Source organism: Spea bombifrons, chromosome 9, assembly GCF_027358695.1.
Source record: "Spea bombifrons isolate aSpeBom1 chromosome 9, aSpeBom1.2.pri, whole genome shotgun sequence".
NCBI lineage: Eukaryota > Metazoa > Chordata > Amphibia > Anura > Pelobatidae > Spea > Spea bombifrons.
In genome coordinates, this window is record NC_071095.1 from 41,502,248 (window position 1) to 41,527,113 (window position 24,866).

At 42.3% G+C, this 24,866-nt stretch overlaps 2 protein-coding genes across 2 annotated transcripts; one reads left to right on the top strand and one right to left on the bottom strand.

The window, feature by feature from the left end:
- The first annotated feature begins 1,539 nt into the window (after positions 1 to 1,539).
- ERO1A (endoplasmic reticulum oxidoreductase 1 alpha) lies at positions 1,540 to 13,197 on the top strand. Its single transcript, XM_053475561.1, has 16 exons — positions 1,540 to 1,681; positions 2,146 to 2,265; positions 4,291 to 4,374; positions 4,651 to 4,689; positions 5,908 to 5,993; positions 6,076 to 6,149; positions 6,234 to 6,354; positions 6,663 to 6,709; positions 9,170 to 9,181; positions 9,569 to 9,595; positions 10,263 to 10,355; positions 11,003 to 11,249; positions 11,496 to 11,565; positions 12,010 to 12,096; positions 12,190 to 12,323; positions 12,639 to 13,197. Exons 1-16 carry the CDS (start codon positions 1,583 to 1,585, stop codon positions 12,694 to 12,696), a joined length of 1,398 nt encoding a protein of 465 aa, XP_053331536.1. The 5' UTR covers positions 1,540 to 1,582; the 3' UTR covers positions 12,697 to 13,197.
- A 6,022-nt stretch (positions 13,198 to 19,219) lies between these two features.
- GPR137C (G protein-coupled receptor 137C) lies at positions 19,220 to 24,694 on the bottom strand. Its single transcript, XM_053475003.1, has 7 exons — positions 24,140 to 24,694; positions 22,252 to 22,295; positions 21,820 to 22,042; positions 21,213 to 21,362; positions 20,666 to 20,791; positions 20,468 to 20,592; positions 19,220 to 19,568 (listed from the first exon to the last, which is right to left on the bottom strand). Exons 1-7 carry the CDS (start codon positions 24,455 to 24,457, stop codon positions 19,427 to 19,429), a joined length of 1,128 nt encoding a protein of 375 aa, XP_053330978.1. The 5' UTR covers positions 24,458 to 24,694; the 3' UTR covers positions 19,220 to 19,426.
- Positions 24,695 to 24,866: the final 172 nt, after the last annotated feature.

The window sequence follows — 24,866 nt, forward strand, 5'->3', positions numbered from 1 at the left end:
AGACACTCACTGGCACAGAGAGAGAGAGACACTCACTGGCACAGAGAGAGAGAGACACTCACTGGCACAGAGAGAGAGAGAGTCTGAGACACTGGCACAGAGAGAGAGAGACACTCACTGGCACAGAGAGAGAGAGAGACACTCGCTGGCACAGAGAGAGAGAGAGAGAGACACTCGCTGGCACAGAGAGAGAGAGAGAGACACTCGCTGGCACAGAGAGAGAGAGACACTCACTGGCACAGAGAGAGAGACACTCACTGGCACAGAGAGAGAGAGTCTGAGACACTCACTGGTGCAGAGAGAGAGAGTCTGAGACACTCACTGGCACAGAGAGAGAGACACTCACTGGCACAGAGAGAGAGAGACAGTCACTGGCACAGAGAGAGACAGTCACTGGCACAGAGAGAGAGAGACAGTCACTGGCACAGAGAGAGAGAGACAGTCACTGGCACAGAGAGAGAGAGACAGTCACTGGCACAGAGAGAGAGAGACAGTCACTGGCACAGAGAGAGAGAGACACTCACTGGCACAGAGAGAGAGATAGACACTCACTGGCACAGAGAGAGAGAGAGACACTCACTGGCACAGAGAGAGAGAGAGACACTCACTGGCACAGAGAGAGAGAGACACTCACTGGCACAGAGAGAGAGAGACACTCACTGGCACAGAGAGAGAGACAGAGAGAGAGAGACACACACACACTCTGACACAGAGAGAGAGAGACACGCTGACACAGAGAGAGAGACACACGCTGACAAAGAGAGAGAGAGACACGCTGACAGAGAGAGACACACTCACTGACACAGAGAGACACACACTCACTGACACAGAGAGACACACACTCACTGACACAGAGAGACACACACACAATGAGAGAGAGAGAATTATTTCACGGATTCAAGTTTTCTTCTGCCTCCATAATATTCTGTATTTGCAGGAGTTCTGTTAAAGCTTCATCCTCACATCCCATGTTATTGAAAAAGAAACAGCAGCCCAGCACAGGCCATTTGCAGGCATTTGCACGTCCCGCGCTGCTGCTTCTACTTCTTCCTGTAGCTCTTTGTACCATGTGACCAAACAGTCACATGGTCTGCTGACATCACCAGAGTCCTTCGACTGGGTAGGAAGTTGGGAACTAGCCGCTACCGTTGTTTATTGGGGACTCAAAAAGGTGCTAGAAAAATGCTCCATAAATAAACCTTTTCACTCTAGAATCTAAACAATACAACTAACCAAAACAGTGGCCCAGAATGTTACAATTAGAGAAGCCCACGGTAAGAAGCTCTTACCACCCCCACCCCTGAAAATCCTATTAAGCTTAATATGGAATGGTCATGCCCCCTTTAGTGTGATTCTCCATCCCAGACTGACAGAGGGCCCCAGCATTTAGAGCATTTTGCGAATGATTGCCCTTATTTCTGGCGCCCCCCTCCCTATCCCTGCTGCTCACTATGTGTCTATACACACGTACAAACCACAACACTCAGTGACTCAGCGCTGGGACACGCCCCCTTCTCCAGGACTTACTTCCGGGTTCTGTGCAGGACAGCTGTGAGTGGTGGTGCTGGGAGTGCGGAGAGACATGCGATCCCTCAGTGCTGTCCTCTTACTGTGCTGCCTCCTGCCCTGGAGATCCCACCTGCTGGACCCCGGATCAGCTGCCCATGGCTGCTTCTGCCAGGTCAGCCATGAATACCCTAAGAGCACGCTTAACCCATTACTTACCAGATAAGAGAGGCTTGTATTTCTGATTGTTATTCTTGATATTATATACCTCGTTACCAAGGGTTCCTCTAATCCTGAGTTGCCATTATTTCTGTGCAGATTTATCTTTTATATATTTACTTTTTTAATATGATATATATATAAATTATATACATTTTACTTTTATATATTTGCTACTCTCCCTGAAAGCTAATATTTGCTGTTTAGGAGCCTGTTTTGTTTGTTCTTTGTACAAACACAAATCCACCTGTTCATACTTTGTATTTAAATACTTTGTAGCCGATCTGATGTTTAGAGAACGGGTGGCTTTAAAAAAGAGTCTGGGTTTTTTTTTTGTTTTGTTTTTTTTTTTTTTTTTGGATTAAGGTAGATTTCAGATGGTTAAAATGGAAAAATAGATGGTTATCTCATTTCCCGCAGGTGACCGGCCACCTGGATGATTGTACCTGTGATGTGGAAACAATTGACAATTTTAATAATTACAAGCTGTTTCCTAAGCTACAAAAACTATTGGAAAGTGACTACTTTCGCTACTACAAGGTAATTAACACACTTTAACCTGTTATGTTCCATGGGGTGGGCTGGGAAGTAGACAAATGCCACTTGGGCTATCATCATCATCATAATCATTGGAGGATTCTACAGTGAGCACAGTAAAGGTATGGAATTCACTGCCAAGGGAGGTGGTGTTATCAAATACATTAGATGCCTTCAAAAGGGGTCCACCTGTTCATACTTTGTATTTAAATACTTTGTAGCCGATCTGATGTTTAGAGAACGGGTGGCTTTAATAAAGAGTCTGGGGGTTTTTTGTTGTTTTTTTTTTTGTTTTGTTTTTTAGAAAGGCATGACATAAAGGGCTATAAATAGAATTACCGTATTGGCTCGAATATAGGCCGCACTTTTTTCCCCCACTTTAAGTTTTTAAAGTGGGGGTGCGGCCTATATTCGGGGTCTAGCGCCCGACGGGCAGGCAGCGGGGTTAAGATACAGATCCCCCGCAGCGGTGCAGGGGACCTGCATCCTTCTCCCCGATACGCTCAGACAGCCTCCCCTGCCAGCACTTCCCACGGGGGGGGGGGGGTGCCGGCACGGGAGGTTATCTAAGCGTTTTACCTCTGCCCACCCCCGACTTACCGGAGCAGACTCCCGGGTGTCTTGCGGGGCCGGCGGGAGACATCTACGCAATACGCGTATTGCGTAGATGTCCCTCGCCGGCCCCGCAAGACACCCGGGAGTCTGCTCCGGTAAGTCGAGGAGGGGGGGGCAGAGGAGGACAGCGGCAGCGTATCGCGGGGAGGGAAGACAGCGGCAGCGTATCGCGGGGAGGGAGGACAGCGGCAGCGTATCGCGGGGAGGGAGGACATCGCCAGCGTATCGCGGGGAGGGAGGACAGCGGCAGCGTATCTCGGGGAGGGAGGACAGCGGCAGCGTATCTCGGGGAGGGAGGACAGTGGCAGCATATCTCGGGGGGGGGGACAGAGTGGCAGCATGTTTTTTTTGGTGCTTTTTTAAAGAAAAAAAACTTTTTCTTTAAAAAAGCACCAAACTTTTAGGGTGCGGCCTATATACGGGGGCGGCCTATATCCGAGCCAATACGGTATTATTTTAGAGCGTCTTGATCCAAGGAGAAATCAGATTGCCTTTTGGAGTCAAGATGGCAGAATTCGAATTAGCTTAATTAGGGTTTTTTTTTTTGCCATCTTTTGGATCAAGAATAGGAAGGTTAGAAGGATTTAGCTATTTTTTCAACCTTATGTACTATGTAACTATGTAACCACCATTAGCTTTTTGTGTGTGTTTGGTTTTCAAGTCCATGTTTTCGTACCCACTGGAGAATGTGTTGGGAGGGGGCTGAGGGTGGTGTGTGCAATATTACTGGCACACTTGATTCTTGTTACCCCCGGCTGGGAATTGTCTGCCCTCCTTAATGCCCAAACGTTTACTGACTTTATTATTTGATCCAAATGAGGGTATGGAACCCTGTCCCGAACCAAAAGGAATCATGAAGATTTTTATTTTCTTCTTCTTCCCTGAAGAGCTGAAAAGAAATAGCAGTGCTGGCACCTTGATCCATTCTGTGCCGCTATAAAATACTGCTGGTGGCTCCTGATCATCAATGTAGAGCAGAACAGATTACTCTGCCTGCCTCTTCACTTTTGCTGTGTACTTATTTACCACTTACCTGTTACATACAATGATTGTGTTTTAAAGACCGATTTTAAGCCTGATGAAATTAAATTTCTCCCTTTTGGTTTGGGACCACAAAAAAAAAATCTATATATTTGGACACCAAGGTCCATCTCCCTGTGCGGGGTATAATGGATTACATTTAATATAAAGCTTAAACTTCTGCTTTAATAAACCGCTCCCACCTATTTGATCCCTACCCAGGCCTTCACTTTCGCCCCCTTTTGTTGTGTGTTTGGGGCTTCATACATTAAGTTATGCTGTTTAACGGAACGTCCATCCGTAGGTACTCTGAAGACAGATGTTATGTTATACATGTTCTGGATGTTATATACATACAGAAGTATAATGTTGCTGGTTTTTGTGTGTTTTTAGGTGAATCTCAATAAACCTTGCCCGTTTTGGGATGACAGCAGCCACTGTGGATTACGAGATTGTGCTGTACAGCCTTGTCCAACCGTAAGCTTAACACATGTTGAATTATTTCTGTGTATGATGATACGTGAAATATGATGTCATATGGATGTAGCTGTCGTTAATAGTCCTGCCGTACCCCTTGAATATATGTGTTGTAAGAAACGCTGCGTAAATTACCGCTGTATAAATAACAGGTAATAATATTTTATAGTGCGTGCCTTTCTAGATGGATCCCATTATTATCTACAGGCATAAGAGCTCTTTGTTTAAGTTCCTCATCTCTTGATATCCAGACTTTTTTTCTTCTTCTTAATTTAGGAGGAAGTCCCGTACGGCATCAAAGCTCCTGGTTATAAGGTTTGTGTTCTTGTTACATCAGTTACCTGTGTTTAACAGCAAATCACTGCTAAAATATTGATTCAATGGTGAAGCATAGCTCCTGACAGATCAGCGCTTTGCAGGAAAGTCACAATTTCTCCCACTCTTGCAGCAGTGGAGGTCATGGGCAAATTGGTCTGATCTCTAATGATGGACACAGAGAACTGTAAAATCAATGGAGGTCTGCATGGTGTCCTTGAGATGCCATGCCTCCAACCCCAACCACTTCCAGGGCTGCCCCCCTTTTGTACTGCCTTATGCCACACAAGTCTTCTGATTTGGCCACTTAAATGTTGGGGGTAGAGTGACCAGCCTGGCAGGTAGTATAAGATCTCAAACTGTGGCATGTCCTGATAATGTTTTGTCCTGGGACAGTTTTTAACATAACTAAAAGGAAATGCATAATACTTTAATTGTAATATGTATTGCCAAGAAATCTCATAAATAACTTTACAAATTATTTCTGCATTTCATGCATGTGCCCACCTACTCCTGCCCCCTGCTATTTGTGAAGTTAATTTTCACAACCTGAAAGCGTCTTGGAGATGAATGTGGCACACATTGCGTCGCACATAACACTGAGTGCAAACTATTTGTCTCAAATGTCCATAAGCAATAGACCGGCTTCATTCACTCTCTATCGCCATACCTTCTCTGTTGACCGCTTTCGTGTCCTTGTCTCCTTTCCTGCAGCTCCACTTCTTCTCTTTCCTCTTCTTGTTCTTCTGTCTTCTTTCTTCATCAGATTCAATGAGAAAGAGAAGCATTTTTCTGCATCCTTCCTTCTCCATGAATCTGCATTATTCCGGCCTTTCTGAGTAGTTCTGCAAAAGGGGATGCGCCACAGGGGACAGCCTCTCCACCATTCCTCCAATCAGAGGAGGGGTGTGTCCCTGCAGGCTCCTCCCCTTTGCGAAAGTGGTCTGGAAAGCCTGGTTTATGGCTGACGGACAGAAGAAGTGTTGCTGCAGGAAAGGAGACAGGGACACAGAAGCGGTCGGCGGTGAAGGTAGAGAGAAAATAGAGAGCAAATGATGGTGAGCAGGGAGAAGGCAAGAGAGTGTCAGAAAAAACAATGAAATGCAAATGTGAAGCTGGAGCTCTCTGCCTACATTTTTTGCTTATTTCTTTGGGGTCACTCCACCTTTTAGGGCATTCGTACAAATTGATAAAATAGGCAAATTTCGTTCCTTGCAGTACACAGAGAATGCAAATCGTGAATTTGAAGACCTTGATGAATGTGAGAAGGAAAAAAGGCTCGGAGCTGTAGATGTATCTTTAAGGTAGGTTTCTTTTTACCAACATTACGCGTGCCGTGTAGGTGTTAAAGCCCAATAACCTGCCTCTGTTTATCCCTGAATGCAGTGAAGCCGCGCAGGAAGCTTTACAACAGTGGAACAAACATGATGATTCTTCCGACAACTTCTGTGACTTGGATGGTATGTAAACCTTTTATCTGTGTTTGTGGTCCCCCACTAACCTAGGGATAGTTATATATACTTTTTTATTTTATTTGAGCATAGATGAAGAGTCTCCAGATGCAGAATACGTGGACCTCCTTATTAATCCTGAGCGTTTCACTGGCTACAAAGGATCTGATGCCTGCAAAATCTGGAATAGTATATATGAAGAAAATTGTTTCAAGTACGAACTGTGATTTCATGCCAAATTGCCATTTAACTGTGCATAAATGTATAATATTTATTATATTTATTTTTGGTGGCGTGACAAAAACATCAACATTTCAGTCCCTGTTGGGGACTTTTTATCAAAGTCTGAGGTTTCTTTCATATTAGTGTGTGTATAATAATAATTATATACAATGTAATGAAACAAACTGGAACGCAGTACTGCTGTTTCCAGATCTCCTAATATCATGGAAATTGCTGATATTTTTTTTGTTTTTCTTTATTACATTCTCTATTTCTTATATTTGTTTTTATATACATTAGGCCAAAAGCAGTTAAACTTCCACTGAGTTCGCTGCCACTGGGAAGAGGTAAGGCTCTGTTTTATTTCGTTTTAACCCAAGCTTTTGGGTTTGTGTGGGATAAATATACATTGATACGTTAAACTGATAATTTTGTACGGCCAGCGAATTATGTTATAAATATCCAAGTGGCCCTTGGCCGGGGAAAAAAAAAAGGTTCCCGACCCCTATGTTAGAGCATTGATTTCAGAAAACTGGAAATCCTCCCCCAACCGGGACTGTTTAATTAACAGTGACAAACAAATCACTTTGACTTAAGTTTATAGAAGATGGTATATGAGCCCAGATATGTACTCCGGACATTGTGGACCTGCTGGCTTGCATGGCACAAGTACATGGTTGATGTTCTATAAACATCAATGTTGACGCTTATGGAGAATACTATGTACTGGAACGTGGAATATAGAATTATGTTATTACTACTTTATGAATTTGTTTTGCAAGTGATGCATTTCTGTTTAATGAAATATGCTAATTAAAATCTATATCTATTAAAAAAATACATATGTCTTAGAAAAAGCACTAGTTCAAAATTCACAAAAATGTATCTAAGAGCTATACAGATGCCACTCGAGATGCACTTTGTGAACTGTGCTCACAATTTAAATATTGCATTACCATTTAGATGGGACATTGTGCAACAAAACTTTAAGAAATGGTGTAAACATTCCTAATAACATTCACAGCTTTTATAAACCCCTATAGAGAGGTTAAATGCATCTTGCTTATGGGGATACTTTTAGCTCCAGTATATATTCATTTTAACATAAATTCAACAAAAATCCCCTTATTGGTTTGAGTAGCTCAGAACAATTGATGTGGACAGCTTTTAAACCTATACCATTACATTATATTTATTTATAAAGCGCCAGCAGATTCCGCAGTACTCTTACAGTCAGTAGAACAATTTATAAACACATACAATAACACATACAATAACAAACTGGTGGAAAGGAGGGCCCTGCTCTTGTGAGTTTACAATCTAATTGGTGGATGTGGGAAGTGAGACAATAGGAGAGGACAGCTTGGATGGGTTGATCTGGTTGCTATGATGTGTTGAAGCTGTTGATTGTTCAGATTGCTTTACTATGATGATGGCTGGGAGTAATGGGAAGGAATGTTGTACGCTTCCCTGAACAGGTGGGTTTTCAGAGAGGTTTGGAAAGTTGTGTACGAGGCAGAAAGTCTGATGAAACGGGGAAGGGAATTCCACAGGAGGGGTACAGCGTGGGTGAAAGAGGTAACAGTAGAAGATAGCCGCAGGCCGTGAGAGGAGCGAAGAGGGCAGGTAGGAGTGTATTTGGATAGGAGGATAGAGATGTAAGGTGGTGCCGAGTTGTTGGGGGCTCTATAGGTCCGAAGTTTACATTTGATTCTGGAGGGTATGGGGAGCCAATGCAGTGATTGGCATAGTGGGGCAGCGGATGAGGAACGGCGGCAGAGAAAAAACAATCTAGCTGCAGTGTTGAGGAGGGATTGAAGCGGTGAAAGTGGGGAGAGGGGGAGACTGGTTAGTAGGCAGTTGCAATAATCCAGACGGGATATCACAAGGGAGTGGATTAGAAACTTGGTGGTATCTTGTGTAAGGAAAGGGCGGATTCGGGAGATGTTTCTCAGGTGGAGGCGGCAGGATTTGGTGAGGGACTGGTTCTGAGGGATGAAGGAGAGAGCAGAGTCAAGGGTTACACCAAGGCAGCAAACTTGGTCTGTTGGTTGGATAGTGGAGTTATCAACAATAATAGAGATGTCAGGAAAAGTGGACATAGCAGATGGCGGGATTACCATGAGTTCGGTCTTAGAGATGTTGAGCTTAAGGTAACGGGACGCCATCAATGATGCAATTCCTGATAGACAGTCAGTGAGGCGAGTTAGAAGAGAGGGGGGAAAGGTCAGAAGCAGAAATATAGATTAAGGTGTTATCTGCATATAGATGGTACTGTAAACCAAAGGAAGAAATAAGTTGTCTGAGGGAAGAAGTGTAGATGGACAATAACAGTCCCAAGAACTGAGCCTTGAGGAACACCAATAGATAGCGGTAGGGGAGAGGAACAAGTTCTAGTAAATGAGACACTAAAAGTACGGTTAGAAAGGTAGGATTTAAGCCATGAAAGAGCCATGTCACGGATGCCATGAGCATGGAGGGTTTGTAGGAGGAGGAGGTTTTTTAGTTTTAGCTGTGAGGAGGTCATTAGTAATCTTAGTGAGTGCAGTCTCTGTTCAGTGCTGTGGACGGAAACCGGATCAAGGGAAGGTTTCTTTAGGATGGAGGAGATGATGGCAGAAGAGTCACCCGTCTATAAAATCTTTAATACAGCATTTTATAAATGCAGAGACTTATGAGCTATTAATGGCCACTAGAAGACTATGGGGATTTTTTTTATTTTTTTTAAAAATAGAAAAAGTATTATTTTATTTGCCATAATATGTCTGATATTAAATATGTAAACACTTTTTTTTCTTTAATCTTAGGAGACGGTGAAGGTAAGCAAATATTTTATTTGTATTTATGATTGAAGTTGTCTCTTATTCAGTTTATATTTCATGCATGTGGGCAGTGCGAGACTAGCAATGACTGGGTGGTTATGGTATGCTTTTGCCTAATGACATGATGGCCAGTCTGGGCCAGCATGTTGGTCATTTGAAGTGGAACTGACAAATATTTTAGTATTAATGGCTATGCAAAGTCCTTCCGATTTGGGCGATATGTAGCGTGAGACAACTGAAACTGTGTCTTTGGATTGATGGGAAAGTTCTAAGGTAGAATGGATGCTTAACTTGAGCTTTTGGGGAATATCTGTTTTGCTTTGTGTAATTATAAGGCAAACATTGTTTTAACTCCAAAGTTCATGCTGTTTGTACTCTTTTCAGAAAATCTATTTAATAACTGGCTTGAAGGTAAGTGTGACCTTAAATAATGCTTTCCTATCAAAATGAAAACAAAAATGTGATTTATGGTATACCACCGTCTGTGCCTGGCTTGCTGTATAATGAGTTATACGTGTACCGTGGGTGGTATCACTGTGCTCAGGAGATGTTTTGGCGCATGTATTTGAGCGATGTTTTGCAATGAGGTAAACCAGGAGCTGTAAAATTTATACCTGGTATAGGTGGTAGAATTAATGTTAAAATATCACCATTTGAAAATACCTTGGGGTGTCTACTTTTCAAAATATATATGGTTCAATGGGGGTAAACTGAATTGGCCAGCTACAGAGATGTCGTCTCAATTAAGACTTAGGCGCAGGATGACCAGATGTCAAAATTCTAAATTGAAAATCTGAAATGTACATGTCCCAAGCTTGGCCTTTTAGCAAACATCCCAACATGGGTGTTATCCCTGTACTCCCAGAGATGTTTCTAAACAAACATTTGGTATTTTCTTGCAGCATCATGCAGCAGACTGTCATATGAATGAGAAAAATGTTTTTACCTTTCTTCTATATGTATTTTTAATACTAAAATGCAGTTGTATATAATGTAGTATGCAAATAAAGCTATATATATATATATATATAATATATATATATGTGTGTGTGTATATATTTTTTCCCCCATTGTTTAGGTCTTTGCTTTGAGAAAAGGGCGTTCTACAGACTTATTTCTGGATTGCATACGAGCATTAATATTCACCTCAGTGCAAGATATCTCTTACAAGGTAGGAAAATGTGATGTAGTAAGTCTTAACCTTTTTATAGCCTTAAACTTCTTTATTAATTAGCCTGTACGTTATACTCAGGGCTCCGATCATCATCATATGCATTTTAATTCATATACGATATCTGCAGGTGGTATACTGTCAGCTCCAGTACTAGCTTGGCAAACTCTGCAGGCAGGGTCTATCCAGAACCCTGTATGCATGCTCAGCAAACACTTCTGTTAATTTCAGTCCGGAGGTTTGCTTGAAACAGACAATTGGTGGCAAGGATCATCTGACCATAGAGGCAGGGCAGTTGCAGCAACAGGGGTACAATTTCTAGTCTAGGTGTTTATTGTGGATTATTCAAAATAATAAAACAACGTGCTTGCAGAGTAATATGTATTTCTTGAGTTGGAGGCGTCGGACATTAAGTAGGAGTTTGTGCCGGTAGGGCACTGGACTCCATAGTGTATTGGAGTCGGTTATAAGAGAGCTCTGTTCTCCTCCAAACAGCCCAACGATTAGTGGCATGCTGGGTAATGCAATAGGGGAGTCTGGTAGCCGGTTACGAGGCTGCCCTCTCGTTGTAGGCAAGAATGCCCCGCTGCTAATGCGCCAGATATCATTAAAACCCCTAAGACAACACATTGATTTTTATTTTGCAGACACTTGGATAGATAAGATCTGGGGCCACAATGTGTCTGAATTTCGGAAACGCTTTGATGCCGTCCTTACACAGGGAGAAGGGCCAAGGAGACTGAAGAACCTGTACTTTATTTATCTGATCGAGCTGCGGGCCGTTTCCAAGGTCCTCCCGTATTTTGAACGCGACGGTTTCTTGCTGTATACAGGAAATGAAACCAAAGATGCGGAAAACAAAGAACTTCTGATAGACATTCTGCGTGATGCTAAGTAAATAGCATGCAATATATGGTTAAATATTCTGTAATCTGTTCTTCCACAAAGTAGTATCCCTCTCCCAACAAGATTAGATCATCTCACACATTCCTATAATCTGCTTTGATTCATATTGAAGTTCGGTTAGATGAAATGCTTCCCATTTTTTCTATAACTGTTTGGTGAATGGACTATACTATGTGTCTTTTTCCCCAACATACTGACTGCTTATTTTTTTTCCCCCGCTATTCCCCGCCACAGGTCTTTTCCTTTACACTTTGATGAAAACTCCCTGTTTGCCGGTGGTAAGGAAGAAGCTGACCAGTTAAAGGTAAGGGTTTTTTATTTTTCATGGGCTATAATTTGTTCAGCCGGACGTGGGCTAGAAAGAGTAAATTCATACCTGAGAACGAGAACTTCTTTTCTTGGTCACTGTCGGTAGCAAGAATTTTTGTCCCTGCCTAAAAAAATTAATAATCTTTTGACATAAATTTCGACATGGTTATTTACAGGAAAATTGGTAGGTTCCATCTGGGATAGATGGAGCCTTTCCTACCGTGCTACCGTGACCAAGAAATTAAACTCTTGGGTAATCTATAACAAGTTCTGCTCAAGTCAAATTTACTGATTTTCTTTGGATGTAGATCCATCATTTTCATGGCTGGTCAATATATAGACATTTTATATCCATCAACCAATTCCATAATTATATTTAGAATACGTTTATTATGTGTACTGTTGTGATTAAACAGGTTCTAATGCTTTTTTCCCATAGGCAGAATTTAGAGATCACTTTAGAAACATTTCGAGGATAATGGACTGTGTTGGCTGCTTTAAATGTCGCCTGTGGGGGAAGTTGCAGGTTAGTTGTGCTCATAACTGGCAATAATGTGAAATTTTACCCCCTCCCCGTCTTTTAATTTTATTATATGTATTGTTTTGTTTATTCTGACAGACTCAAGGATTGGGTACTGCCCTCAAAATACTGTTCTCAGAGAAACAAATAGAAAGCATACCTCAGAGTGGGCCATCTCATGGATTTCATCTTAAACGTCAAGAAATTGTAGCATTATTTAATGCTTTTGGACGGTTAGTAATTTTTGTGTAAATTTGATGTTTTCATGGAAAAGCAAAATCCACCCACTGGGTCTGTAACTTGGCCTTCCCTTCATACCGGGTGAACCGTATCTGGTCTTTAATGAGTTGGCCATTTCTCAGGTGTCCACCTCGTACTGCCTTGGTAAAAGAAAGTAGGCCTAGCCTGTAGTTGTAGGGACCAGGGGTTGTAGTGAAGACATCAGAGAGCCTCATGTTAGTTAAACATAATCTATATTTATGTATTATTAACTCTGACATGACTGAGAACCCTAATTTGTGTTGGTTTTCTGTGCGATCCCTCCCCAGGATATCTACAAGTGTTAAAGAACTGCTCAACTTTCGAAATCTGATGCAGAAAATGTGAAGAGGTGACCGGAACAGGATCTGTTTTTTTGCACTAGTCAAAGATTACACAGAATTGAAGCCACTTCAGTGAAAATCTGGTGTAATCAAGGCTGTTCCCTGTGAATGTGGTCCCCAATCGGAGGACTTTGCTGTTAATAATGTAAAATACATGTTTAAGCTTTTCCTGGCTGTGTTAATCGGTATATTTTTAATTCTGCCAGTCAGAAAGAACTTGCTTCGTGTTTCACCTCCTGAAATTCTCATAGCCAACTCCACCTTTTGGCCAGTGCTGTTTCATGTATAAATTTTCAGGTTTCTGTGCCATCTGACCAAGTACCTCTGTGGGCAGAATTATAAAAGTACCCAAATCTGTTTTAACTAGTACAGCCGCACCTGCTCATAGGGAAGGTATATACCCTTTACTACTGCTGGAGGAGGAGATTCCTTGAACCCTCAGCATTTATTATGTGTGTTCCTAATGATGGAGATCTTGTACATTAAAGTATATTTTTGAACTTTATCAATGGGTCAGAATTTGTTTTTTGCCTGTTGTAGTCGCCACTGTAAAGGATGTGATTTTATTATTTTTTTTTCTTTGCTAGTTATACACCTGGGTAGTTATCCCATTAACAAAATGTAGTCTTAACTCTAACCTTCTCAATGTTGTAAATCAAGGAGAAAGAGACAGTGGAGCTCCTACAGTGTAAGAGCAGTTTTACCGTTCTTCACTTATGCTTATTGATTAGAAACTCTTCAGAACAGGATGGTTAATGACCATTACTTCCATCTACTTTACCATGTCTCTACAAACACTACCATGAATTTCACTCTTGCAACAAGACAGGCTATATGACTTAAAGTTGGAATTCCAAGTTATTTAGATGCTAAGGAGAGCGGTCAATTTTTGTATATTCATCTCTTCAGACCCAAGGGAGTAGCTTATGAGATGACTTTTCAGTAGCCATTCAACAAAATATTTGTAGTCTACTTTAATTCTATTTAGTCTCATTACACATAATTGTAAGAACCTCTATAAAAGGGTTTGTGAGTTACAGGCAGTGGAATAATTTCATCTTGGATGCAGCAACGTTATACGAATCTTCAGCCGGAAAAGGCTCCATCTTGGCGCAGGAGGAACTCCGTACTTGTCACCCTTGATGTTGCATTCATAAAGATGGTGTGTCAGTAGCTGCTGCCTTTTCTCCTGGTAGGCAGCTCTGCCAGGCCTACTACCACCAGTTGCACAATCCTGCAGGCGGTATGGGCATACTTCCCCTATGGGATCTCATGTATTTTCTAACATTCCCACTACGATACAGCTGGGGCGACGGCATACGTGTCGGCGATCACAGTACATTCGTTGGCCACTCAACATCTTAACACACAGTAAGCTGGCTAGTTATGAAACTACAGAAATTGTTCACACCAGGGTCAGGGGGTCTAGTAAAGCTGTAACAAGTCCCTGTTGGGGTCAAAAGACATTAAAAGAAAAATGCAAAGGAGTTCTACAGCTTAGAGGGGAGAGAAGAAAAAAAAAAAAGAGTTTAGTAAATTTACTGGCCGGTCAAAATAGAAAATGAAAAGATCTGTTCTGCCACGTAAACTGATAACACTGCTTTGTCATAGAGGGAAATTATTAATACGCCAATCAACACGTGTGCTCTGATTTCAGAGGAGGCATTTCTCTCAGCCCCACACTCCCACGTGAAGAATACCTCACAACAGTTCAGGGTTTTGCAGGACTCTCAATTTGTCCCACTTTTGTAGGCTGTGAGGGTCATGGGCAAATTAGCCTGATCTCTAATGGACACACTATAAAATCAATGGAGGTTTATGCTGTTGCACCTTCTGCATGGTGTCCTTGAGATGCCATTTTGACCTCTGAAGTGACTACAAATTCAGGACTGCACTTTATCTCTGAATAAGTAAAATATTAAATAGTTAAATTTATTTGTACAGAAAGTGCCAAAAATCAGATGACTAAATACATACACCAAGCCAGGCTCTGCCACGCATACATACATACATACACACACACACACACACACGGACAGGTCCTGCCCCACCAACACCCAAACAGGACAGGCAATGCCCCAATGACACCCGCATCCGTACGGTTTCCCTTTGGTATTGATTTATGTGATGGCCGGAGCTGTGCCTCTTGTGTATTGATGCTGCCAGCCCCCCAAGTGTATTTGTGCACTCCAGAGAGCCCCCCCCCCAGCGTGTATTTATGCCACCAGACAGCAGCCGCTTGTGAATTAATGCCCCCACACCCTTGCATATGGCCCCCAGCCACCCCACCTTTAGTATCAAATCAGATCTGGCACCTAGACCTGCATAGGATCCAGATTGGAAAAATAGGATTTGCCATTTTTGCCCCCCCCCCCCATTCATTCACTCCTTCACAGATGCTCATTAATTCACTCAATCTCACATACTCCTTCATACAGCATCCCCCACCCCCTTACCTGAACTGAAGCTGTATGTGCCACTCAGACTTCCGCAGGGTCCTTCTGCTTCATTCTGGGTTGCTCGCACTCTGTGCGAACAACCTGTTCTACTGCACAGGGGAAGCAGATGCACAGCAGGGTCAATGTTGGATTCTTGCGTGCGTCTGGCTGTAGAAGAGATGTTGCTTGCGCATCTACCAAGGAAGTTGGAATAGTGCGGAATTGCTAGTGGGGGTTGGCTGGGCCCCTCTAGAGTGGCAGGCTGGGTCGCAGTTGTGGCGACCGCAGTTTCTGCGGGCTTAAGGGGCAGGTGCCCCTTTTGCCCTGCGTGAAGGAAAGCCGTAGAGGCCGCATAGGCCCATTCAGTCCGGTCCTGACTGGGCCTATTATAGGTTATAGAGACCAGGAAGCCTCAGGCTAGCTAAACAGTCTATATTTATGTATTTATTTTTAATTCTGACATGACAGAGAACCCCAATTTTTGTTGGTTTCTGTGCCCCCCCCCAAATCTATTAGTCTCATTACACTTTTATGAACATCAATATTAATTGGAAGATGCTCCATAAAAGAGGCAGTCCTGGCTGCATCCTGCAAAGGAAAGGCTCCGGTATTCAGAGCTCAGAAGTTCCCAGGTATGTCGGCAAGCTCCAGACAGAACAAAGCCTTATTTATCAATTAAAACTCACAAAGCAATGTACGAGTGCAGATAAAACTTTTATTTCATCATGGAAGTGTTTATTACAGTTCAGTGAATAATCACAGTACATTCATTGGCCACTCATCATAACACCCATTAGTAAGCTGGTTAGTTATGAAGCTACAGAAATGGTTCACACTGGGGTCAGGGGGACTAGTAAAGCTGTAACAAGAAGTCCCTTCTGGGTCAAAAGGCATTAAAAGAAAAATGCAAAGCCGGTCTACAGATTAGAGGGGAGAAGAGAGAAAAAAAAAAAAAAACCCCGCAAGTTCAGTAAATTTGCTGACCTGTTAGAGTAGAAAATGGAAAGATCTGTCCTGCTATGTAGACTGATGAAACATAGCTTTATCTTAATGGAAGAACAGTTGGATGGGGTGCTGTGGTGTAAGAGAAGCAACACAAGTCTCAGCCATCTTACACATTAAAGTGCACAAGGTGCTTGGAAAGAAAAAAGGAAAAGTCCAATTCGTCTGCAACAGGCAACTTGCAGGACACACTAGTGTCATGAAGCTGTAAGAATACCCCAATGTATTTATACTAAGGAGAGGCGCAATATCAGGGCTCACATGAGTCCTATAGTGCAAACTCAACGTCACCAAGGGTAGGCCAACTCTTAAAATGGCTCCCACCACCTTGGCTGAACAAGAATAATCCACAGTCCAGTTCTGGGGATCACAGCTGTAAACTATTAGTTCCCAGGACAGGGTCAGATGCCCTACTCAGTGCCAACATTCATTTTTGGAAGGGGACAATACCAGAGAGGCTCTAGTGTGCCCTGTGGAAGTTCAGACCCTGGCTGGACCACTCATACTATGCAGCGATGTATACAACAGCTGCAGCGCTTTTAGGGGCTATCCGGTGCCAGCCAATTCCTAAACTACAAGAGAATTAACTATTATAGGTCTGATTATGTTCTGACGGCTAGCAGCTGTAGGGACTAACACTCGCACCTTGGTCTAGAGACATGGTCTACAACTACAATGCTTTTAATTATGTATTATCTACACTTAGACACACTCGCTATTATCCCTACAAACCAACATCTTCTGTTACTCCGTGGTACCACATTACTGCTTGCGTATTGTACAAATATCAGCTCTGCAGTCCTACAAGATAAATTATACAAAATATAAAAGGACAAAAACCCACCACTACGTAGGTCAGGCACATATACGCTATAAAAAGCAGGTGCAAGATTTAGAAAGAAAACCAGAAGCAAGTAATTGTTCTTTGTGGGGCTCGTATCCATCAATGACGACAATATACAGGGGTTATATAATAATAAAAATATAAAAATAAAATCTAGAACTTTCAGGGTGAAATTCCCTGTTGAGTGCAACAGACTTGACAAGAGCCTAAATATCAGTTTGTAAAGCCACAGTTCTGTTATTTGCTTCAGAAAGTGTTAGATGGGCATCTACAAGAACTTGTGACACCCATAACAGGAAACGCCATCTCCCAAATAATGTAAAATCATGTAGAATACCTAGTATTTGAGAATATAGCACAAAGTTATTAAATTCAAAAGAAACAAAGTTCTCTCCTTCAAATAGCATTTTGGTAATATATGCCATTACAATGACGATCATTAAGGCCAAGACAGTTGCTCCTTTGAGAACGAAGCCACCCTGCAGCAAGAAATTGTGCCATGGGATGAAACGGTAAGCGGAATACTTGGCACGGCTCAAAATCTGCCCATAGGTGGATGACACAGAAGTCTCACAAAACACATTTTATCTCGCAGCAGAGAAACTTAGAATGGCTGGGTTACTTAGACCTTTATGGGAAGTAGTCACATTCTAGCAGAGAAACAAAAATAGCTTGTGCCAAATATCATTTGATCGCCTACCCGGCTTGTGCATTACATGGTTCAGTTAATGTGATATAAAGTATTTTTGGCTGATCACCATTTGTCAAATGTATTGTAAGAGTCAATTTATTGAATACACACTTAAGTGCAACATCTGCTTTCATAATTAAGGTGCACCTTTTAATTTTATCCTTCCTATACTACAGACATCCCATGGTTTTAATACACAACCGCTCCAGATTGTGGATGTTATCCAATAGTACTCCGGAATCTGTCCCTGGCTATATAAGCCAATTGACACCTACTCGCCACCGATTAGGCAGACAGAATTGTAGCCTGATAAAAAGGACAATCATCCGACAACTCAGTCTGTGACCCTTGAAGAGCTTCTTATTTGGTCCTAAATTGGAAAGATTTTAATTTATTGCTATGCTAAGGCTTAACACTTTGCCAAAAAGTACTGGCTTTACAAAACTAAGGCTACCTCAACGATGCTTGGCCGTTAGCTCCACTGGATCTCTTGTTGCCAAGTGTGATTCCTTGGCCATCTCCATGCTTGAACAAGTTGGGAATAGCTGCACTCAAAATTATTACCCCTACATATAACCAGCCCTCAGACTTCTCATAGAGTCTCTGCATTCAGCTGGTGCCAAGCAGTACTTAGCAGTAAGACCAGGGGTGCTCCTTTACCCCACACCATTTGGGCAAAGGAGTGGTAGTATTCCAACTAAGGCTTTGCACATCAAGTCTTCAACACTACATTTATTCTGTCTAGGCAGTGGGACATGTTCCAAATTGTACAGCAAATCACGCCAAGCCTCTTTGTTGACAGAACATAAATAACTGCTGATTTTGGTACTTCCACTATATATTTTGATCATTAAGTAAAACCTTAGCAAAGTCCTAGCTTGCATTAAAACACTTTCAGCAAAGAATAAACCTGAATGTAAATTCCATATCTGTATAGAGCATGGTCTTCAGGAGACTAGAAGCATGCCAGAGGATTAAAGATTCAAAAGCGTTCCTTTAGAAGGCTATTACAAAAAAGTCTCAGCGGATAAACCAATGTTTATTTAAATTAGGAGGGAGTTGATAAACTTTAAATAAATGAAGAAGACACCACTTTAAAAACCCAGCCACATCAGCAAGAACTTCAAAAAAAAAACCTTAAAACTCACATCTGAGAAGATGGCCCGTGGAGATGCAGACAGTGAGTTTTAAACAAGCCATTTTACTAAATTTTGTTTCGAAATAAGAGTGCTAAGATTTAATATAAACGCCTTAAAACCCTCTGGTGGGATCTATGAAATGGCTTCTCCTACGAGCCTTTTCTGATCAGCCATCAAAGCCAGAACAGCTGCCGTGACAGCAGATCAGGGATCCAGAGGCAACTCTTCAATATAAGGTACAGCTTCCCTTTAAACAGGGGACGAGCCCTTTGAAATGCATGGACAATTCATTTTACACACATCTATTAGAACGCTAGCCCATTTGTGTAATTACAGTTTCGTAAATGGAAACATAAGTGCAAAAAATGCACCAATACATCCTTTTCTAAAGTAGAACGAAAATATATACTTAGTTTTCATGCTCAAAAATAACCCTTTTAATAGTACCGTAATAAATATTAAGGATGTGTTAATATTCAAGGCTAGGTTGCAACTGCCCTGAAAGCGGAATGTATGCAAACTCAGTTAAAACGTAAACAAGCCAAAAAAAAAAACAAAAACAAAACACTGCTGACCATCGTTCAGCGGGACTGCGGCAGAAAGTCGTTTAGATCGTCCCGTTATGACAGTGTATGAGTGCCACATGTGAAGAGCACAGGAGTCCCCGACGAAGGATCACCCAACAGGGGTGGGGAGAGGGCGCAGCTGCCACTTGGACATATCGTTCCGTACCACGAAGATGTTTTTGGAGGGGATGGCAAGCTAAACAGAAGAGAAAGACATATGTATAACATTATAAGTTCAGATCGCCATATGTGCTATGCATGAACCACCATCCAGGATAAGTGGCCACCAGCCAGACACATGTGCACTTAAGCAGACAGAGCCTGTGAGAAACCAGCTCCTTGGCATTTATTTATCCTCAAGATTTGTAAGTCACGGTTATCTGCCATCACTTTATATGAGCCTGGGCGCCATTCAGTGCCTACTAGCTTTATTCACTAAACCAGTAACTACAGGCAAGACAAACCACATTGGTAGGCATGTGGGGTTGGCCATGACACCTTCTCCTTCACGAGAAGAGACACCCAGCAGCAGGTAATGGCGCCATGGGGTGAAGTTGTAAGCTGTATATGTGATTCGGTGCAAAATCTGCCTGATTTTATTATACTGTAAACTGCTACAGCAAATCTATTAGCGCTCAAAGTCTACATACGTCTTGTGTCCCAGTCAAGGTAGATTCGGGGGTGTTCTACACCAACTGCCTATTGACTTGAACAGATCTGCTGCTTACCAGCCTAATATTATTGCAGGTGGTTTGCATGAGATTTAGCAAGTACTCCTTATCAACAGGTGAGCTTCTTGCCAATGATTGACCTCCAAGTAATAAATCCCGGCACTAATAGGAGCACAGAGAAGGGTCTACAGATGCTTAAAAAATAAAAGTGGCAAGTGTGCAGTTCTGTCATACAAGTAAAGAATGCTCATTAGAGTACTTAAAGATGCATTCTTCATTGGGGTTGTAGCAAAACCATCCCTTTACATAAACTTCATGAAACACAGGATCAGCAGCGACCTTCGTAGACTGACATTACATGTTTAACCTTTAAGGAATAAACCTTGTGTTTATTAATTACAAGTATGAAACTTTAAGATCTCACCTCTCTCTTTCGCCTTTTCCACCTGCGAGTCTTGGTAAGTCATCGTCGCTGTCGTACCGTCTAGGATTGTCAAAAAAGTAAGCTCTTGACCCAAAGCTGTGGCTGTTCACCATTCCACCTGCTTCCTAGAGAGACGGAGACAATATTTAGACTTTTAGAGAGAAGACGAATGCTATAAATAACGTAACGAAGACTTACCAAGTTCTGATTTGGCTTTTTTGCACGGAAGAAACAAATCATCAGACTCATTGGCAGAACTTCACAGCAGATAAAGAGGATTCCAGAGATTAGGTACTCTAGACCATCAATCTGTTCTGTAGCAGCCTAAAGAAAGGGTGCACAGAAAGCCATAAATATAGGTCACATACAAAAGGGATATTTTTCGCACAGTAGCGATCAGAAAGCTAAATAGAGGAGTGACTACTTAGCCTGGTGGCCATGTTGGTTACATTATTAATGTCTATGTATTCAGAATGCAATGTCATCAAAGTCCCCGTTGGGGTTATGGGCTGTTGTCCAATACTTCTGTCTATGTAGTGTATAAGACTGTCGCTCAGTGAATTTGTTTAGCAAGGATCTCTTTGCCACATTTTGGAGAGTGTGCTATAACAGAGTACTGTTTCATAGTAGTTGTAGAGGCCATTGAATTTGAGCAGGCACTCGAGTCTGTGCTCTTATCACAAACAAAACCTAAAATACAAATAAAGCCCAGAGTAAAAATCAGCTACTTTCAGTTTGTACTCACATGGTCAGTGACACCATTCCAACCATAACTAAAGGGACTCTGCTCATTTACTGGAGTTGTGAAGACCACCACCAGATTGTAGCACGATCTCAGAAAATACACAGTACCAGTTACGGCGCATGTTAAAACCGCCTGATTACCAGATGCGCCCTAGATAAGGAAAGAAAACATTAAGTGGCAACATATACCATACATTTCACCCAGAAGATGGAGAAAAAAAAAAAGACAAACAAAATTAATTGTCAAGAGATCATAAGACTGCTAAACATTCCCAGCACTAGGATTTTACATTGAATTATTCATAATGTATCACTAAAAACCATGGAGTGGCTCTGATGTATTTATGCTTAAGACCACCCTCCCCCATTCTAGATAGCCAATTTGACCTTAAAAAGGTCTTGAAAGATTTTTGAAGAGTTCTACATCCAGAACCTCATTTGAATTATTGATGAGCTTCAGTCTATCTAAAATCCTTCTGCATAGAAACATTCTTACAAGATAGGAACCGAACGCAGTGTTCCTGTGCCCAGAAACCCCTTTTCCTGTATATGTGATATTATAAAAGGGCTATGCACATATTCATCACTATAGCATATCATGATTTTACCTTAGACTCCAGGTAAACGTATGCTGGTGATGCGCTGGCAATCTGGCAGACGTAGTTGGCCAATGAAATCGAACAAATGGCAAACAGACAGTCGCTAATTATCATTTTGGCTAACGAGATCCAGCTATGGCGATTGCCAGGCTGGTTCCCGATCAAAGTGCAAGACAAATTCACAATTAGGAACGCAACACTTATGAATAAAAATCCTAATCGTAGAGGAATCCTAAAAAATAAATAAAAAATAGAATATACATTATAAAAATGCAACATTGTATTACACACATATACAGTATTTTATATTAATTTCCCCATTAGGAGGTCAGCTAGAAATACAATAAACTAAAAAAATTAAATTGTCTGCACCGTTAGGTCGACTCTACTTATATCGAGCTAATAGAAGAACCGGAGAAACGAGTAGAATCGGGAACTTACTTGTAATTATTGAATTCAGGCGAGCACCTGGCTTTAATAACAACCTGCGGGGAGAAGAGTAAATAATTGTACCTTCTTACTGCTACATTACATGTGAAGTTAGCACACCAGCTGTAAGCGTGTCGCGAGTCACGTTCTTTTTTGTATGTTTCACTTGGAACTTGTATGCTTCAGGCTTTTATGTTACTAATACATCATAGAGTGATTTTACTTGTTCAGAGAACTAGGCATCGTTACTGACTGCTATGCCAGGGACATTGACAAAGGGGGTAAACTCTCCGAAACATTTGGTTGTTACTGCTGCTCTTAACCATTGAAATAAACGTAGGGTCACTGTACACTTGCTGTTTAGCCATGTCCGATTTGTTACATTTAATCCCTTTCAGCGCTGAAGGCGGACGGCAGTGACCATTGTCTATGGCTGCACAGGTGTTTCACCCCATGAGTAGTTGGGGTACTCCTTTATTTCTCAGATTTAGACACCCTGTATTTTATGAGCAAAACATAAGAACTGGATGGAATCCCAAATATTTGCATTTTACTTGTGCGGAGAAGACAGAGGTAGGCAGACTGTCCATACCCAGGACCCCAGTGTCCATGACAAGGCTTGTGGAAGCCATTGTTGCTTATGGGACTTACATTTAGGCAAATGTTCTTCACAAAGAGTGTTGCTGCCTACCCCTGGCAGAATATTATGCGTTAAAGATTTGTCTGCCAAGGTAAAGTGTATATCTTTCCCCTGAATCCTTATCGGAATAATCAGTAAAATTAACAGATTTACTAAGTTTTAAAACAAATATTCCTTTTTTCTTTTTTTAAACCATGAGCAAGGAAGGTTTGGGGGGAAACCACAAGCATTAGGGGGTTTCTCTTTGCACATCTTGCCATTGGCTTTAATTATCAAGGAGCACAAAAAAAATTGGCCACAGAATGCAAAATTGAATTTTTCTGGACAGTTTCATCTTCCAGCCGGGATAACTTCTAGGTAACGACCAGCAAACAAGACATCTTATGCTATGTTATATCAAGATGTGACATGCAGCAGAGACTGAAATAAGACGGAGGATCGTAACACAGATCGAGTCTGCAGGTAAAAGGTTAAGTAAAAGAACAATAGAATATGTATATTCCTGAGATAGGGGGAGAAATAAATGGATATCAGGCTTGGATGATCTGCCGCCGGGAAGAGATAGGTGATATACATGGGGAGATTATACTGCCGCTGACAATAAGAGCGCAGCCAGTGAGTGACGCAACTGCTGGCAGGAGTCCAGCTCCTCTGACACTGCCTATGACATCATCTACAGGGCTCATGAGCCAGACATAAAAGAATAAAAAGGTTCAAACACGCTCCTGTCCGGGCACTTTCTATTACACCCCATTTAATAACTAAGTGCATGTACCCATCTGACAGTGAGGGGATATCCAAGCCCCGCAGAGGAGGGGACACAGCCAGCACTCACTCACTGTGCTATAAAGTGCAGATCTAAGCACCAGGTAAAGTAGGCTTCCATGTTACAGAGAAGAAAGCTCCTGGGGAGTATGTATAACACAGCAGGGCTAACCTGATCAACACCAATGGTCATTATCCCACAGCTACTGCAGAACCCCTTGGGAAGGGAGGAATAGCACTGACCTAGGCATTACATGGGGGGGGGGTTCACTGATCCATAGAATACACTGTACAAGACATTTGCCTCAACCATCTGTAACTGGGCAGGGGATGGAGGGCATTTACTGGTATTAAAGGTCCAAACCATTCACCCCCCCCATACAAGATGATCAATTAGCAAGCTCAGCCAGAAGAAAAGGCTCAGGAAACCAAGAGTTAAAGTGATGTCACCAAGCTCACTGGCATAACACAAAGCAATGCAAAGAGGCAACTTACCTGGGAAAAATAAAGATTAAGGAGACACAAAGTGAAGAACTGCAAACAAACGGGAGTGCAATAGGGGAGCCAGTGAGGGAAGGGCCTCAGGGCATTGGCCTGGGCACAACTGGTTAGGTAAAAGGAGTACAGGAGGGTCCTGAATCCTGCCCATAGGAGGCACAGGAAGAGGAACAGGCTCTGGTAGCTGAGCCTCTTCTGTTTATAATGCAAAAGCAGCCAGAGCTGCAGGTAGATGATCAGGAAGAGGGCAGAAGAGAGCGCAGTACACAGCACTGTCAGCCACAGCTCTACTGCCCTGGGGATGGCAGCCTGCATGCTTACAGGGATGGGGTCATGGACGGGCAGCTGCTCCCGGGTCTCCTACTGCAATTAATACGATAAAAAATAATATACATAAAAAGACTTTAAAAGCTGACCAAGCAACGGTCTCTCAGCCCATTAAAAGCACAAAGGGGAGCAGTACTGACAACCCCCTCCCAGCACTCTGCCCCTTGTCCTCCTGCAGCAGTTCTGTATGTTCAAAACAACTCCGCTGCAAGAGATCAGCTGAGCCTCAGACAATTTGAGGGACTCGAGTCATAAAGGAGCTGTGCTATTGGCTCTTGGAAGACCAGCCTACCCGGTTACTGATCTCACTATAGGACTCTCCGGCTGTCAATCTGCTAGGGTGAGCCGTCAGCCACGCCCTATTCGCGCATGCATGGATTTACGCGACGATTGGCTA